Source organism: Gekko japonicus, unplaced genomic scaffold, assembly GCF_001447785.1.
Source record: "Gekko japonicus isolate JY-2015 unplaced genomic scaffold, Gekko_japonicus_V1.1 scaffold52, whole genome shotgun sequence".
Lineage (NCBI taxonomy): Eukaryota > Metazoa > Chordata > Lepidosauria > Squamata > Gekkonidae > Gekko > Gekko japonicus.
Window position 1 is genome coordinate 697,553 of NW_015168653.1, and position 19,015 is coordinate 716,567.

General features: G+C 41.5%; 1 protein-coding gene across 1 annotated transcript in view; it reads right to left on the reverse strand.

Moving 5' to 3' along the window:
• PCCA (propionyl-CoA carboxylase alpha subunit) overlaps positions 1 to 19,015 on the reverse strand; it is a 331,566-nt gene that overhangs the window by 180,760 nt on the left and 131,791 nt on the right. Inside the window, exons 13-14 of the mRNA XM_015415102.1 lie at positions 6,562 to 6,705; positions 5,116 to 5,190 (exon numbers count right to left, since the gene is read on the reverse strand). Of these exons, the coding sequence (XP_015270588.1) occupies positions 5,116 to 5,190; positions 6,562 to 6,705 (219 nt within the window). The remainder of the gene's footprint in view (positions 1 to 5,115; positions 5,191 to 6,561; positions 6,706 to 19,015) is intronic.

The following is a 19,015-nucleotide window of genomic DNA, read 5'->3' on the forward strand; positions in this document are numbered from 1 at the left end:
TTCCTTCTTCTTTCCTTCTCTCTGTTTCCCTCCTTCTTCCCTTCTCACTCTTTCTTTCTTTCCTTTCTTCCCCTCCTTTCATTCTTTCCTTTTCCTCTTACCCTCCTTTTTTCTTTCTCTTTCCTTCCTTCTTTCCTTCTTTTTCTTTCACTATTTCCTTCCTTCATTCCTTCTCTCTGCTCTCTTTCCGTCCTTCTTTCCTCCTTCTGCTGCCCAACTCTAGTGAGAAGGGGTTTAAACTTTAAACCCCTTCTCTCTTCACTTCCCCCCCCCAAGGGGAGGCTTTTGAAGATGCCTTCCCCCCCCTTTTGCTTCCCCTTCTGACATCACTTCTCGTGATGTCAGGGGGCGTTACATATGCTAATGAGCTAGTATGCTAATAGCCTAGTAGCTCATTAGCATACCATATGCTAATGAGCTCCTGCAGCTGTTTTTCTACGAAAAGACCCCTGCATAAATGTCTTATATACTCTTGTTTCCTGCTATTGTTTTTCGGTTGAGGCAAGTACTGGATAAATCTTGAAAATCAGTTCTGCGAACGTAGCATATTCCTACCATAAAAGCACAATATGATATTCAATATGGTTTGTCTATCCACTGAAGTGGGCAGTATAAGTAGTAACTAAGCTTGCTATTCTCTGATTTCCACTGTCAGTCCAAAGTAGGCAGCTGTTTTTAGTAAACCAGGTTCACATTGCAATCCTAAACAGCATTACACTGTTCTAAGCCCACTGACTTCAATTGATTTAGAAACAGTGTACCTCTCCTTAGGATTTCACTGTCAGTCTAGTGCATTTCCCCCCCTCAAAATTCCCCTAAGAATGATCTTAAGCAGGGCTGCCGAGAGCCACCATGGAACCCCTGGCAAAAATTCCATCTGCCCCCCCCTCCATGTGACCCTGATCAAAAACAAATAATATCAGCTTGCTGCTACCATCCATGAATAGAAAATAATTGTTCATTAGGTAAGAAACGTTAAAAGGGAAATGGGCAGGATTATTAAAGAGCAGATTTTAATTAACTCACGGGCACCATTGGCACCCATAGGTATGTTTCTTAGCAAGCACTTTCTTTTCCCAAAAAAACATCTCTTTTCTGAAACAAAGAACAAGTTCTGGTAGGTGATCAGAGTCCCGCATCTGCACTGACTTTAGAAAGCAACTCTAGACCCTGGATACGGAGATCCAACTGGCTCCAGTTCTCCCCTCCCTTCCCCTTCTGCTGCTGCCTCCTTAAACAGAAAGAAAAAGAAAGGAGGAGAGAACAGACAGAGAGCACCTCATCCTCCTCTCCCAATCAGAGTGCAAGATTTCTGATTTTTTTAAACAAATCAAGCATATTCCCTATTCCTAGGCCTTGGTCCAGTTAGCTGGATCCTTGGTCCAGTTAGCTGGATCCTGTACTTGTTAACTCAAAGTGTGACTGCAACGGGGTTTACTTGCATGTAAATATGCAAAGGAGGACTGCAGCCTTAAAGCCCTTACCCCCACCTCTTCTCCCAGATTTCCCCACCCCCGAATCCATCCATTCACCAGCACCAAATGCCCCCCTCCACAACCCCCAGCGATTGCCCTTGCCCAGATCTAGGGGGCTGCCAACTTTTTTTCTTACTAGCTCCTACTCCTGTGCATCTCACAGGAGCATGAACTGCAGGAACAAGCCAATAATAACTGTTTCCTCCGTTTTGTCAAACGTTCCCTCTTTCTTGGTCAGTTGGCAACCTTACCTGGAACTCCCACTGCTTTTTAGATACTGACCTTTTTCCTGTGATGCTCATTCTGAGCAACTCCCTGAAAACTTTTTTGCCTCTCCGGCACAACAATGTGAGTTTCAACAGCCCTGCCCCCTCCATCATATTCTTCTTTGGGGCATGAGATAATTGAGAAGTCCCCCCCCTCACCCCACCTCTTCCACTGCCTGCAGCTAGGAGCTCATTTACCAGATGACAATCCCGTTCTTGTGGTTAGAGAAGCTTCTCTATGCAGCTCAGGAAATGGAACAGGGAACAGAGCAAACAGTGGGCTTTTTGCAGGGCAGATCATGCAAGGAGGATGAGGGACTGGCTGCTCCCATAAAGATCACCATACAAGGAAGAAGGAGCACCACGCGCTGCCTTCCCAGCGCACAGAGTGTGAGGCTGGCTGGCTACACAGCTGCAGGAAAGGCGCAGACCGAAGAAACTGAGCCAGTCCCCAGCATCCATCTCTCACTCTTGCTCTGCGTCGCAGGTGGGTAAGTGGATGAGAGAGAGAGAGTGGGAGAGAGAGATGGCAGCAGAAAGGGCAGAGCAGAGGCTAGGGTTGCCAGCTCTGGATTGGGAAATACCAGGAAACTTTGGGGATGGATCCAGGAGAGGATGGGGTTTGGGGAGGGGAGGGACCTCAGCATGGTACAATGCCATAAGTCCACCCTTCAAAACAGCCATTTTCTCCAGGGGAACTGATATCTGTCAGCTGGAGATCAGTTGTAAAAGCAGATCTCCAGGCCCCACCTGGAGGCTGGCAACTCTAACAAAGGCATTCTTGGAAGCTAAACTCTACTGTGTTGGCTGTCAGAGAACCCCAGCTGGGGGCCCTTGAACTGATGTTGCCCTCCCCCCCGAATTTTGTCCCCCCAGTCCTCCTCTCTTGTTGGCCCTGATCTTAAGGTTTGATTTACCAACAAATAAAGGTTTAGGACCATCAGAAATCAAGAAGGTATGCCTGAATGGTATGGTTAGTGCTTGGTTCATAAAGTGGTGGCAGTTCAAATGTCAGTATGGAATCTACTCTATCTACCACAGTGTTTAATATACTTGAGAGATGGTCATTTAATTAGAATGAAAAAGTGAATTTGTGCTGAAACAAAAAATCAAAACAATTAATTTTGCACCACAGACGGAAGTACTGGCCCCAATAGGTGCTGGGATTCAAACTCTTTCAGTCATTTACAGTGCCATCCTAAGCAAAACCAGGCTCTAGATTAAAATATGCTTCTTCTCCTTAAACTTTTATTTCTTATTGCTTCATAAGCATTAGGGCTGAACTCTACCAACAGAAAGGCTGTGTTGCATGGTATTGAAAGAATGGCTAAGAAATAAATAATTTCTAATACCTTCCTTCCTTCTGATACATACTGTCCAGCCTAACACAAGCCAACCATCTTTTTATAAGTTTATGATAAACGACAACACTTCTATGTCAATAAGAAGACTGAACAAAAAAAAAATAGTGTGCTTCTTCCTGACCACATATTTCTTACAAAGAAAATGCTAAAACACAACTTGCACTATTATTCAGGTTTCGGGATTGAATAGTTTTCTCATAATTATAAAATTCTCACAACCTTAATCTCTCAATTTCAAAAATTTCCGCTACTGTAAACGGGGGGGGGGGAGCAAACCCCAATTGCTAAATAAAAATAGCTGCTCTATTTTTAACAAGATGGTGGGAGTTCACAGGACGATAACAGCCCAGCCACTCTGTATGTGATCCTCAAAACCACTGGTCTTAGGCTTCCAACATAATTAAAATTTCTTCTTTCAGTACTATGATGGGCCACACTCTGTCTCCCACCCTTCATTTTCAATTCACCTCTCCCCCTAAGCACAACTCCCAACCCGCCATGTCTACCTGACAAGTGACAGCCCAATCTGATTAAATGCTTGCAAAGGAGGGGACTCATGGGCCTCCATGACAGGCCAAAAGTGATCACCATGGAGATACATAATTACAGCTGTCAACGCATCTACTGTCCTGCTGGCATCAATTTGATTGCTCCCAGCAATAATGATAGACAAAGCTTAGTATGCACTCTCTTGTACCCAATCACTTTATCTATTCCGTGGTCCATTTAGCTGACATGCAACATTCGCACAAGCAAATAACAGCAGTAAGCAGAACATTTAAGGCATTTTAATTGTTTTTTCTTTCTCTGGATGGCTCACAAGTGCAAATGTTATTACATAAAACTCCTGCTGCAGCATTAATTGAAGAAAGATTTGGTGGGACAAAGACTGTAGGGGGTACAGTTTGTCCATTATCACTTGTACTTTCAACAGGTCTCATGTTTAGAAAATTGCAAATTGCAAAAACTTGTGAGGGCAAAATATTTGACATCCTGTTAGCTATTATAACATGGTGAAAACCCTCAACCTGCCCCTGGAGTAATTACTGAAAATTCTTTCTTAGTTCATTTGGGTTTCATTAAATATGCTTAAGATACATTCTCTAGGTAATAGCTGCTCTCCCCCCCCTTCTTCCATTCAACATCACATAGTGCCTGCTAAACCTTGACAATTTGTATTTCTGCTTTAAGCTTTGAACACAGCATGAAGCCTTAAAGCCCTAGAAAGGGTCAGGTCCTCTCTAGGAAGCATATGGGCAAAAACAATTTAAGAAGTGAAATAAATCCTATATCCAATAACATCACCAAATTTAGGATTTGGCCTGTAATCTTTCACCATTTTTCCCGATGCAAGCAATCATGGTAAATAATCATATTCACAGATAGTATTGGCTTGTCATTTCACAATGCCGACACCATGCCATATATACACACTTATTATTACTTTGACTACCTTGATTATACAGAAGAGAAAAGATGCCCTTGTCCTTTTTTGTACTGGCTGTTAAACAACCACTCTAAACGGACAGTCTACAACACCGCGATGTGTAATAATCACTTTTCATCAAGTGTAGCAAATTGCATTTGGCTTTAAAAGCTTGAAAGCTAAACAAATAGGACTGCTCCTCGTTGGGGCATTTAGCAGTTTGCAGCACTGGGCAATCTGACATCGCCCACATTTTCTTTTTCCCTGTGATTCTCCTAGTTATAACTGCTAATATTTCTCAAAACAGGCTTACATAATATGTACCAAAAAAGCTAGAAAGAATGTGCAGAATGCTCAATAGGTCTGTGTTTTTTTTCTTTTTTAAACCCAAGGCCCATATATCTTATTTCCAATTACGGCAAGCTAATAAAATTAACTTCCTCTTCTTTCATTTAACAAAAGCATTTTAAGGTGACTGGTTTTAGAGGGTGCTGAACACCTATGACTTCTATTGAACTCAATGAGTTCTGTGTTTTCTTAGCATCTGTGAAAATGAGGAGGAAGGAAGCATCAGAATTACTTACATGGGGCACATGCAGCGGCTCTTTGTACTGAGACAACCTACCAATAGATGGCAGTCCAAAAGATTTGTAGGGATCCTGAAATGAAATTCAAATGCAAGGATGGTATTAACTTAGTAAGACAAAGCACAGGAAACGAGGTTAAGTCACTGGGAAGCCAGCAGTTTCCTCCATTTTAAATTTTGAACCAACTATATTTTGTTTTCAAAATGACTTATTTTGGGGGGGATATGAATTTGCTTCTTCCATTCAAGCCAAGGAAGGTTTGTTAAAGCTAAAACCTTCCTGCTGTGCCTTTATTAAACCAAGGGCAATCTTTCTAAGAGAGGACACAATAGTAAGGGCATGAACAGAGGACAAAAACACACAGCAAAAAAAGAAAAGCCCTCCCCAAAAAAGAAAGAAACCAGACAAGTAGTTGTGGAGTTTTACTCAAGCTCCAACGCTTCCAAGAACACATCCTAACTAAAAGCAAGTTATTTAAGGCACAAACAAACAGCATAAAGGTTTTGTAGCGCTCAATGCAAAAGTGCTGGATTCTACTACAATTAAAAATCCTAAGCACTGAATTTTATTGGAAGAATGTTTATGAGACACTATATTGCTTATGGAACTGGTACAGAAACACCAGCACTACCAGCAGTATGCAAAATCCTCATGTATTGTTTGAATGTTATTGCTTTCTAACTATAGTCTTGTGATATTTCAGCTGTGGGATGAATGCTAAGGTTCACTATACATACTCAGAAAAAGATGTTACCAGGGTGAGAAAGGCAACACAGCTCAAAGAAGAGAAGGACTACAAGTCACCAAAGGGTGGGGGGAGAATGTAGTATTAACCAAACTGAGAACGACTGCCCACCATAGCAGCATTCCTATTCTGAAATGAAAGTGGAAAATAGTTTATACAGAGGAAGTCTTGATTTCAGAACTCAACCGAAGAGCAAGAGTTCCATCAGTTAGACTTAGAAGTTTGTTTGTTTTTTAAAAATAGCCAATGACTATCTTATCTAGAAACAGTGAGAAGTATGGGAATCATTTGCCTTCCATCAGTTAGACTTAGAAGTTTGTTTTTTAAAAATAGCCAATGGCTATCTTATCTAGAACAGTGAGAAGTATGGGAATCATTTGTCATTTCCAGATCAGTTTAAACAAACAAACAAATCCAAGGTAAGGTAAGGCCATAAGAAAACCACTGTTCAAACACTATGAAACTGTGCTCACAGGTAAAAATAACTGCTGGACACTTTTCTTCCAAAGGCATATATTTTTTCCAACTTTGAAAATGTTTCCATAATGGCAGGGTGAAAAAAGCTATTTGAAAACCTTCGTCAGTTATGTCACACGCAACAGATGAAACTCAAAGCAAAAATCTTGGTGCTTTCTTACACCTGGCATTTATAGGTTCTTACACAGCTATTCACCCTCCCAACTGCTAACAGTTTTTACCTCAGCATAGACTCGACATTCAATGGCCCAGCCGTTGATGGGAATATCAGCCTGCTTGTGCCTGAGAGGGTAACCCTTAGCAACACGGATCATTTCTTGGACTAGGTCCAAACCGGTAATGCATTCTGTGATAGGATGTTCAACCTGTAAGGGCAAGAACTGTCAGTCAGTAGGCAACACAAACAACTAAATCCTCCACCCCTCCTCCAATTCTTTCACAATAAACAAAAATACTGGAAAAGTCAAAAAGATATTATTTACAATAATGGTTACTCTTTTGAGTGTAAAGACGAGAACAAGCCCCAAATTCAAGACATATGGCTATATATATATATACACACACACAATTAAAAACAAAGCAAAATTAAACCGCGAGCTCTTGATGACATTGTATATATTAAACCCTAATGTAGGCTTAACTTGTTTCCAAGTGTTTGGAGGAAGGACTTTAAAAAGGGGGGGAAGCTTAAGAGACTAAACTTTTAGTCTAGAAATACAAAATATTTTAACTGAAACCGCAAAGTAGCCAGCTGATAATCAACCCATTTCTGCTACATTTAACATGGCATGTACAGGAGTAGCCCACACTCTTCCATAGAACCAGACTAGCCTAAATCTCACCCACACGCCTGCTTTCACTAACCTGTCCTGACAAGCAACCAGATTAGCGTAATCTTACATCAGCGCAGTGTAGCAGAAATGAACAGATGGATCCTTCAGGTTTTTTTTTTCCTTCCCCCTCCAGACTTATCTGTGTAGTGCTTAGCATGCACAATAGCTGAGCTGGACCAGTAGAATCACTGCATGCTCTCAGCAAATAGTTGCTAACAGCTCAGGATGATGCTGTCAGGGGAATATCCCCCTCATTCACTGCGAAACCAAGAATGAGAGCCGGCGCACAAGTCTCTCTCTCTCTCTCTCTCTCTCTCTCTCTCTCTCTCTCTCTCGTTAAAACAGGATTTATACACATGTGTATTTTAACTAAGAAAACGCAACTTAATCAGCATGAAGGAACCATGAAATAAGGTGCGCTCCAAAAGAAAGGGGGAAAAGGAACAAGTTCAGGAACTCTGCAGCAAAAGTTCTATAACATGAGTGCACTAAACCATCTGTGTGTGTGTGTTTTAAATAAACTACTCTTACTAAAAAATGTAAAATGTTTTTGAGGCTGGAGCGATATGTCTGAAGGAACCTTTGTGAAACAAGGTTTCTCTATCAGAAGATGTCATAGCACATGCATTTGGTGACACAGGGAAAGGTCATTGAACAAGACAGATATACTCCTTCAAGTACATTAATTGGAGGCGAACGTTTTTCCTCTATTGTAATATCCTTGCAGTGGGCCTTGTAAAAAAAATTAGTAAAAATAAACAGATGGCACCCATAATTAGCCCTCTGTGCATTTGGAGTTTGTTTACAGCACCATATTTTAAGACAGCCTGACAACTTTAATGACATCACTGAAATCAGCACCTTTTTTAAAAAAGAAAGAAAAGAAAAGAATAAACGTCATCCAGAAACGGGGATTTGATTGTGCTGTTTAGAAACTACCTCTGGGATCAGTTCACTTTGCCTCCAACATGATACACTTCACTATGTCAAGTTTAATCATAGTATTTAGAGATGAACACAATTCTGCCATGTTCAATGGAAGTGATTCATTCCTACTAACATTTTACAACTGATCAAGACCCAAAGCGCTGAGAAAAGTAGTTTATTTGTTCAGGACATCAATTTGTTATTACTTTTTTGAAGTGCCTTTAAGACTACTACACCCTCAAAACTATGTTTTGGGAAATTATTGAAATCTCTGCAAAAGCATTTTAATTATTTAGTTTTGTCATCCTTTTTCCATGAATCATCATCCCAATATGAAATACAATACTCTACTGTGGAGTCAGCTTTTATTGTTAACAATCAAACTGGGACGAAACTCCGCCGGAAACCAAAATATTTGCACAATTTATTCTCAAAACACTTACAAACATTTATTTAATCAATTCTTCAAAAGAAATCTTTGTCTTTATAAACACTGTCTATTGCGTCAATATACTTCCTTTGTACAAAGTATGTGCGGGGGAGGAAGACAAGAGGAAAAGAAAATAGGGCATAACCCAAAAAAATACAAAATACTATCTCAACTAACAAGGCATTCATATTTTCCTGAAATTCTACTTATGCATGCTCATCTTAGTGACAGTGTTACTGAAGCTTTAACTAACTTGATGAAATAAACTATTCAAAGTACAAATTAAACACTTAGGGTTTTTTTTTCAGCATCGGTTCTTGGTTGGGTACAATTTTTATCCACATTATGTATTTTATGTTTTTGTCATTTCAGCACAATCTGAGCCAGAGGTATACTAACACCAAGAGTATCCCCAGATGAGCCTCCAATGGATAGGCACTGACAGGAAAAAAATTTCTTGAATTACTCCAACAATTTAAAAAGGGCTAATTAAAATTTTGGAAATTGCTGAAATGGATAAACTCAATGGCAGTGAAATGTGGTAGTCACCCCAGTAATCTAAATGGAATTCATGTTTCAACTCATTGTACACAGGAATTCTTATTATGGACATGAAAGACTGGACACCGCTCCAAGAAATCTGGCCAAGGGTTTGGAGGCTGTGGTGAGGTGGTTGAAGCAGAGTCGTGTGAGACTGAATCCAGCAAAGACAGAGGTTCTCTGGTTGTGTAGGGGAAATTCAGAACTTGGGCACCAACTCTCAGCTCTCGACCAAACGCCATTAGCACTGGCACAGCCGGCGAAGAGCTTGGATGTATTTCTGGACACCTCCTTATCAATGGAGACCCAGATCCCAAATGTTGCCAGACTGGCATTTTTCCAACTATGCACAAACCTCCAAAGGAAGTTTAGAAAACTTATTGAGGGCCAAAAGTTAAAAACATAAGTAAGTGTACAAAAGAGTGTTTATTTCAAAGACCTATAAAAACCTAGTAGGGGCCCTAATAAAGCCTCATAAAATATTCAGATCAGGCAACTGACCCCCAACCTGTCTTGCCCTGACCTAGCCACAGTAATCCACACAACAGTCACCTCTAGGCTTGACTACTGTAACTAGCTCTACGCAGGCTACTTGCGGGTCCAGAATGCAGCAGCCTAGGTTCTTATGGGGACACCATCAACAGCACATATTCAAGCTGTGCTTTGCCAGCTGCACTGACTCCAGATTGAGTACCAGGTCAGGTTCAAGGTTCTGGCCTTGACCTCTGAGGCCCCACATCAGGTTCAAGGTTCTGGCCTTGACCTCTAAAGGCCATACATGGTCAGGGACAAACGTACCTGCAGGACCACCTCTCTTGGTATGTCCCCTGGAGAGCGCTGCACCCAGGAGAACAAAATCTGCTGGAAGTCCCTGGCCCAAAGAACATCCGACTGTCCTCATCCAGACCCATGGCTTTTTTGGCCCTGGCTCCAATTTGGTGGAACTCTCTGCCAAATGACATCAGGGCCATGCAGGTCTTGTTACAATTCTACAGGTCCTGCAAGGCAGAGATGTTCCGCCAAGCATATGGTTGAGGACAGCAATGGTTTTTAACAGCAATTGGTTGATTAGTTGCCCTCTCACTTACCCCTTGCTAATGGGGATCTAAAAAAAATTGTATTGTGGAGCCATATAGGTTTTATGATTTTATATGACTTCTGTATATTACTAGACTGTTTTTAATATATTCCTTTAAGAACATAAGAACATAAGAGACGCCAATGGGAGGGCGGTATAGAAGTTTAATAAAAAAACTATAATTTATTATTCAACTTATAGCCTGCGTAGAGGGGAGGGCGGAGTATAAGTTGAATAATAAATAAATATAATAAGGAAAATGAAATCTCCCTCCTCAACACTGCATGGTAATTAGCAGGGCCTGTAAAATGGAGCTCTTCCACCAGGCTTCTGGGAGCCGCCACCGCCACCAATGAAGAACATCGGAGTGGGCCCTGGAGTCTGGAAGCTCTGTGGGTGGGGTTTTAGCTGCGGGGAATTGGGACCTTGGAGACCCGGGTCCTGACACCCCGCAAAAGCCACAAAAACAGCTGAGTGTGACTTGATGGCAAAAACAACAAACCCTGATCTCATAGAGTGGAAACCCAGCAGGAACCCCAGACGGATACTCACCAAATCCAGGGAGGGCCAACAGAATCCCCAATGAGAGGAGAGCGAAGAGTGGTCAGCTCAGAGGGGTGGGAAAGTGGGAAAAGCCGGAGACTCAGGTGACAGGAATGCCTGGGAGGCCCCCAAGAGGCTGAGACATGAGTCCTGGCAAAGCCGAACCAGAGCCAGCCAGAGGAGACCCGGGAATCAGGACAGACTGAGAGTTCCTATCTATACCTTGTAGCAACCACGGTTCAGAAGATACCACCATTTTGATCCAGCATCTCCTGAGATATGCTGAGGCTTCAAAGTCAGGGAATCAAGAGGTCGTATAATCATTGTTCGCCACATTTTCTCTTGCTGCTGTCAAAGACCGATCAATATAAGTTACTCTTCCTCGCTCTTGTTGATATCACCAACTATCTGCCACAGTCAGATTTCAACAAGATGCCTGAGAAGACTGGTTGTCTGCCCAAAACTTCATAATCTCATGGGATCCCTCCACATCAATACTATTCCATTCAAAGATCTGCATCTAATAGTTTTTGCAATCCGATGGTGGAAAAAACAGAACTGCATCTTTGTTCCAGCTCTCACTGACATATTGCCCCCTCCCCCATATTCCCAACATTGCCATGGAGGCTGTGTAGAATCAACTTTCCTACCAGATCAGGTTGTAAGCGGTACACTATTGCTTGGCTAATATCTTGATCAGAGAACTCTGCATGAGACACAGCCGGTTATAAAGACTCAAGGATGAACTTTCTCATGAATATATTGCTAATCTTCTCCATCAAGGTTAGCACGAAAATAATAGAAATGTTTGCATTCAAAGGACAAGGAAGCACTCACCTCTACCCAATATTATGTTTAAGATGTTAAATTCTGTTTTTTTGGAGTAATGATTGGTCACAAGGAGCAAATAATTCTTGCACCATAAAAGGAATAAAAGCATGTCAAGAAAAAGACCAAATAAACCATTCAGACAAGGCAGCTGCTCTATCTGTACCCTACTACTTGGCAGTAAGACATGAACCACTAATAGCTGTCAAGAGAGGAAATGCAACAGTTTCCAAATATGGCACAATCCTGATAACAATGGAGCAAGGTCAGATCACCAGTAGAGATCCTCCTTCCAGGTTTTTCTGGGCTGTGCTTCGAGATTTTTTCAGACCTCCTTTGGTAAGATCTGTCCAAGATGAGTATACCCAAAACAGATTTAGAACATGTGTGGATAGGAAGGTGCTGATTTTGGCACCGCTCCTCCCAAATCTGAAGCCATGTCCTCCCCCATTTCCCTTTGCGTCAACCACCCCTGATATTAGCATTTTGCCATTTTAAAAAATGGTAGTAGCTACTACTACCTCTTACTGGTTTCTGTTTTAAAACATTTGCAAAAGGTCTGCCAGCAGCAAGAAGGGGGGGGCAAATGGCAAGTGGGAGGGGAAAAGGTAGAGAAAAAACCCATGAGGTGGCCACTATGAATTCCTTTACATTTGCAGAGGCAATGAAAGCTAAATCATCCCCATGTGGGAGCCACCTTAGTTTTCTGCCTTGTGTCTTTGCACCTCCCATTTATGATACTTTGTTATACTTCAGACTCCTATTTTTTGTCCCTCATGTCCCCCCATCACATTAGAAACACTGAATCAAATTTATACCCCGCCCTCCCCGCAAAGCAGGCTCAGGGCGGCTTCCAACAACAAACACAACAGTACAGAATAAAAACATAAATAATACAGAATTAAAACACAGGATTTAAATTATAAAGGTAAATATACATACTGAATTATATTGAAATCTGCTCATGTAAAAGAATCCCATTGTATTCAACACTGATCAGACATCTAGCCAAAACCTTCAGTAAACATAGAGCAAGATTGTTCACACATTCAGTGAAGTTCCAACAAGCAAATAGAAACTGAATGTGGATTAGTTGCTGTAGATTTTCCGGGTTGTGTGGCCGTGGTCTTAGCATTGTAGAACCTGACTGGCATCCTCAGAGGTATAACACCGAAAGATGGAGTACTCTCTGTGTCAAGGTGAGAAGAAAAATGGTAGGCAGGTAATTTATATTTACTCCAGAAGGTGGGGTAGGGCTGAGTCATTATCTTGTAGGAGTTCCCCAGGCTATGAACATGCTAATGGAGGAGCTTTCCTGAGGAGGTTCTTTTGTATATGGATTATTTCCTGAGATGGTTTCCTGTTTCCTGAGGAGGTTCTTTTGTATGTGGATTGGCTGTTGAAATTCTGATCTTATCTGTGGTGCTATTGCCTTTTGTGTTTTTCAGGACAGGAAACCATGCCCTATTTATTTTTAAACTCTCTTCTTTCCTGTTGAAATTGTGTTTATGAATTTCAATGGCTTCCCTGTGTAATCTGAGATGGTAATTGCAAGTGTTATCCAGCCTTTCAGTGTCTTGGAACAAAATACTGTGTTCTATTTGAGGTAGGCTATGTTCAGCCACTGCTGATTTTTCAGGTTGGCCAAGTCTGCAGTGTCTTTCATGTTCTTTTATTCTTGTCAGAATGCTACGCTATGTGGTCCCCATGTAAACCTGTCCACAACTGCATGGTATGCGGTATACTCCTGCAGAAGTGAGAGGGTCTCTCCTGTCTTTTGCCGATCGTAGCATCTGTTGTATTTTTCTGGAGGGTCTGAATACTGTTTGTAGGTTGTGTTTTTTCATAAGTTTTCCCATCTGATCAGTGATTCCTTTGATATATAGCAAAAACACATTTCCTCTGGGAGACTGTTTTTCTTCAGTTGTTTGTTTTACCTTTGGTTTAATCGCTCTACTGATTTCATTCTTGGAGTAGCCATTTGCTTGAAGTGCGTGATTTAGATGATTTAGTTCGTAATTGAGAAAGTGTGGTTCATATATCCGTCTTGCACAGTCTACTAATGTTTTGATTATGCCTCTTTTTTGCCAAGGGTGGTGATTGGAGTTTTTGTGTAAATAACGGTACGTGTGAGTTGGTTTTCTGTAGACCTTGTGACCTAATTGAAGGTTAGTAGATTTAGCCACAATTCTCATTAATTTACAAAAGCATTACTGCCCTGCAATCACCAGGTTAAACTGAACATCAACTATTAACCTCATTTACAGCAGATAAATACTAGGTTTATCACTAGTAAACATTCAGCATCATATGCCTTGTCATAATTTACCTAACAGCACAGAATACATGTATGTGTTAGTCTATACTGCACAACAGAATTTTGTTGGAGTGAATCTCTGCTTTAACTGGCTGAGCTGTGCTGATGTCACAGAGGCTGGGGCAGAAAGGCTTAAGGAAGGGGAAACAGGAGAAAAAAGGCAGGGGCTTTTAAGAAAGGCAGCAGAGCCAGGGAAGAAGAGGACACAAGAAAGGAAGACTGGTAAAGGAGGCCAAAAGGAAAAGTCTGAGAGGGGAACGTGAACTGGAAAGAGAGGAAAAGGCAGAAAGCTCATTGTTTAGAGCAACAGAAGTGAGCAACACTGAAAGTCACATATAGATATGGCTGCAGCCCTCTTAGAGTATAATGTCTGAGTGCTGTACAGTTTTCTTTCTGAGATAAAGCTTGCAGTTTTCCACTCAGGTGGTTGCTTGGGGCAGGTAGACTATGGGTGAGCAACCATTCTAAGTCAAATATTTAGCTGACCAACTGCTGCCACCTTTCTTTTTTATATATAAAAATTGTATTAATTATATAACAATACAAATATAACATTAAACAAAAAACTTTACAAAAAATTCAATTTGATAAACTTCATGCAGAAAATTCAATTTGATAAACCTCATGCAGACCGATACACTTACAATTTATAAAATTATAATAACCATAAAGAACTATCAATAAAACACGTAATCAATATATATTTTTTGGCAACTTGAAACTTTGGGACTGTTCATTATTTATATATTCAAAAAACACAAACCATTTTTCAGTAAATGCGGAAATAAAGGTATGTGTTCCATATAAGGAAAGTTGAGTTGCAATTTTGTCTGAGATTATGTTATCCCATACCTTAGACCTCCTATTGTGCCCTGCTGCCACCTTTCACAAGCTGAGAGAGAGACAGAGACAGAGATGGGACTGATTTCACCCTGTGTATCTGGTCCCAACTTTCTTCCATCTTAAGGGCTACAGCTCTTTAAAATGAGGAGCCCAAGAATATGTGAGAATTTAAAATCTGCAAGCCTAGGCACACAAAACCTCAATACAATGGTGCTCAGTCCCACTAGAATCCACAAGAACCCTGTGCACTTTGCTACTGTTGGAGAAGCAACAGACTGCTAAGAGTTTAGTTACTATAAATATTGCTGAAGGAGTGGTTTAGTCCACTGGTACCCTAGGGGGAGCTGTGGTGTATTATCTAGTGTTTGGGGTTTTCTCTTGTAGTTCAGCTACCTCTCCTCTTGTCGTTTCTCTCTGTGTTCTGTGTGTTATCATGTGCTAGTGCTTGTGCTCTGAAGGCCTCTCTGTTGCATGAATGGACAGCAGTCAGTTATTGTCTTTTTGCAAAATACTGTCACAGTAAATTCATTGAAAGCAAACTCCAAGTCACATATAGATATGGCTGCAGCCCTCTTAGAGTATAATGTCTGAGTGCTGTACAGTTTTCTTTCTGAGAATAAAGCTTGCAGTTTTCCACTCAGGTGGTTGCTTGGGGCAGGTAGACTATGGGTGAGCAACCATTCTAAGTCAAATATTTAGCTGACCAACTGCTGCCACCTTTCTTTTTTATATATAAAAATTGTATTAATTATATAACAATACAAATATAACATTAAACAAAAAACTTTACAAAAAATTCAATTTGATAAACTTCATGCAGACCGATACACTTACAATTTATAAAATTATAATAACCATAAAGAACTATCAATAAAACACGTAATCAATATATATTTTTTGGCAACTTGAAACTTTGGGACTGTTCATTATTTATATATTCAAAAAACACAAACCATTTTTCAGTAAATGCGGAAATAAAGGTATGTGTTCCATATAAGGAAAGTTGAGTTGCAATTTTGTCTGAGATTATGTTATCCCATACCTTAGACCTCCTATTGTGCCCTGCTGCCACCTTTCACAAGCTGAGAGAGAGACAGAGACAGAGATGGGACTGATTTCACCCTGTGTATCTGGTCCCAACTTTCTTCCATCTTAAGGGCTACAGGTCTATAAAATGAGGAGCCCAAGAATATGTGAGAATTTTAAATCTGCAAGCCTAGGCACACAAAACCTCAATACAATGGTGCTCAGTCCCACTAGAATCCACAAGAACCCTGTGCACTTTGCTACTGTTGGAGAAGCAACAGACTGCTAAGAGTTTAGTTACTATAAATATTGCTGAAGGAGTGGTTTAGTCCACTGGTACCCTAGGGGGAGCTGTGGTGTATTATCTAGTGTTTGGGGTTTTCTCTTGTAGTTCAGCTACCTCTCCTCTTGTCGTTTCTCTCTGTGTGCTGTGTGGTAGCATGTGCTAGTGCTTGTGCTCTGAAGGCCTCTCTGTTGCATGAATGGACAGCAGTCAGTTATTGTCTTTTTGCAAAATACTGTCACAGTAAATTCATTGAAAGCAAACTCCAAAGCATGGATTGGATTATTTCCTGAACTCTGCCAGCAGCCACAATAAGTCTTTCATATCGATAAGTCTTTCCATATCAAGACAAAGGAAAGGCGAGACATAAGCTCAAGAATTATCTCAGGCTAACTATTGGAGGGGTATCAGCAGTATGCCACTGGCGTTGTTGGTTAGCACTTACTTTGTATTCAGTTACTTGCCATTCTAACATGAAATGATAATACTTATTTTAGCCATAAAGAAAAGGGAAGAGTCTAGAAGTGCAGTAAAGATAAAGCCTAGAACCCTGTTTCAGAACCAGGGAAGCACAGTAACATTTAAGCCTCCATGTTCTCCATTCTCACGGTCTCTTAGAGAGGTCAAGTGGAGCGAAACCACAGATTTTACCATTAGGTTCCCACCAAAATAAGGTTTTTTCTCGTCCTTATAAGCCCTGGTTCGAGTGCAACATTCGAGCAAGAACACGGGCACAATTTCTGTTTCATCCTACAGTTGTAACTCTCCCACACTGTGCCCCACGCCTTTCCCAAGGGTTGTACAACAGTTTTTCAGAGAAGGCTGAAAAGGTGTGGGCTATGGTGCAGGAAGTGCATGGAACTGTACTAGGAAGGTGAAGGCAGGAAAGAACTGCTCCACATTTACAGCCCTACTCATTCTTGGCATCCAACCCAATGTTCCTACCAAATGAACTAGTGTCCACAACAACCCCTCTGTACTTTGACAGATGAAGCACAAGGCTAAGACCTTATCACGGAAAACTGAGTTGTGAGACTGCCCAATCTACAGGATGCTTTAAGAAGGCTTCCTTTACAAACAATGCAGAAAGTTAAAAAGAACGCTAAATGCAGTCTTTGGCCATGATAGTAGGCACAGATCTTTCTGGACACTGAAGGAACTGCAAGTGAATGGATCGTCCAGCTATCTTACTCCCACACACACACACACACAAAAAAGATATATTACAAGAAGCAGAAGAGAGACACCATTTAAAATAACGGCAAAAAAACAAAGACATCTGCAGACTCTCCTGGTTCTAAAGTTAAATTTGGAAAGAGCATCATTAGAATCATTAAAGCTTGGATCTTAAGAAAAGGAAGGAAACCCTAGATGGCTAGTTACAAGTCCGCTAATAGACATCAAAGTTTGAGGGCTGGAGAAAAGTGACAGATCATCTGGAAAAGCCTGGGGATGAAACCAATAAAATTACTACTCACCAGCCTCAAACTGAAACACTAATTAGGGACAATACACAGCCAAGCTACAGAAATTAGAGAAACGTACCTAACATACGTTTTAATTAATGGTTAGTAAATTTCCCATAAAGTTGGAAAGGATGGCTCTGCTACTTTCTCCAACTGCCTTAAAAAGTATTTAAAATAAGCCTTCTAAAGTTTCCAGCAACCACAGTCTTTCCATCTGGAAATCTTTTTGTTGCAGCCTTGGCAATTTCCCCAGTGCATGCAATTCTTGCACACGGAGTTCAGGCTCTTTGTACCCAAAAACAAAATTTACAGAGAAGCTGAAGTTTCAGGGGTCATTTTATTTTTTCATTTCCAACATTTGTACATTAACTTGTTTTTATCTCCACAGGTTTCCAAAGAAAAAATTCTGGCCACAATTCAACTAATTTGTTTCCCAACCAATTTGACTCAAATTTGCAGGGACTGAACACCTCGCCAAAGTTATCCAGGCAGATGCCAATCTTGGTAGTGATGGAAAGTGCTGTCAAGTTGCAGGAGACTTATGGGGACCCAATGGGGTTTTCAAGGAAAGAGACATTCAGAGGTGGTTGCCACTGTCTGCCTCTGTGTAACAACCCTGGACTTCCCATCCAAATACTAGCCGAGGTCAACCCTGCTTAGCTTCCGAAATTTGCTGAGATCGGTCTAGCCAGGGCCATGCAGGCAGTTAAAACTCTTATTTTCCCAGTGCACAGAAGAAGGAATTTGGCAGCCACAGGCAGCAGGCAGCATTACAAAAAGGCTCAGGGAGGCATCTGGCAGCACAGGAATGAGAGGGAGAATTGCATATCAGGCACAGAGGCTTGCAGAGGATGCTCCACATAAGTGGGCAGAGTTTGAGGAAGACATATTTGGCCTTTCAAAAAAGACAATGCATGGATAGCCCAGGCAAGCCCGATCTCATCAGATCTCGGAAGTAGAGATGTGCATTTGGTTCATCCAAACCGAATGCATCCCCGAAAATGGCCCATTCTGACCCCTTTCGGACTGCTGCAGGCCAATTCAGAATCTCTGATCTGAATTGGCTTGCCGCCGAATTGCCGCCGAATTTCGTCGGCAATTCGGCCCCATTATATCCTATGGGCCATTGAAGTCAATGGTGAAAACATAGGGTATATTCTGGGGGCTGGAGGGGAGGGGGCTTGAGGGAGAGGCTCCAAACTCGCAGGGTAGCTGCTGGAGCCTCTCTCCAAGATACCGACCAAATTTGAAGAACATTGGACCAGGGGGTCCAATTCAATGGGGCCCCAAACAGGTTGCCCTATCCCCTCCATTCTTCTCTATGGTGGGGAAAAAGTAACTTTTTTCCCACCATAGAGAACAATGGAGGGGATAGGAGCACCCTGTTTGGACCCCCTGGTCCAATGCTCTTGAAACTTGGTTGGTATCTTGGGGAGAGGCTCCAGCAGCTACCCTGCGAGTTTGGAGTCTCTCCCTCAAGCCCCCTCCCCTCCAGCCCCAAGAATATACCCTATATTTTTGCCATTGACTTCAATGGTCCATAGGATATAATGGGGTTGAA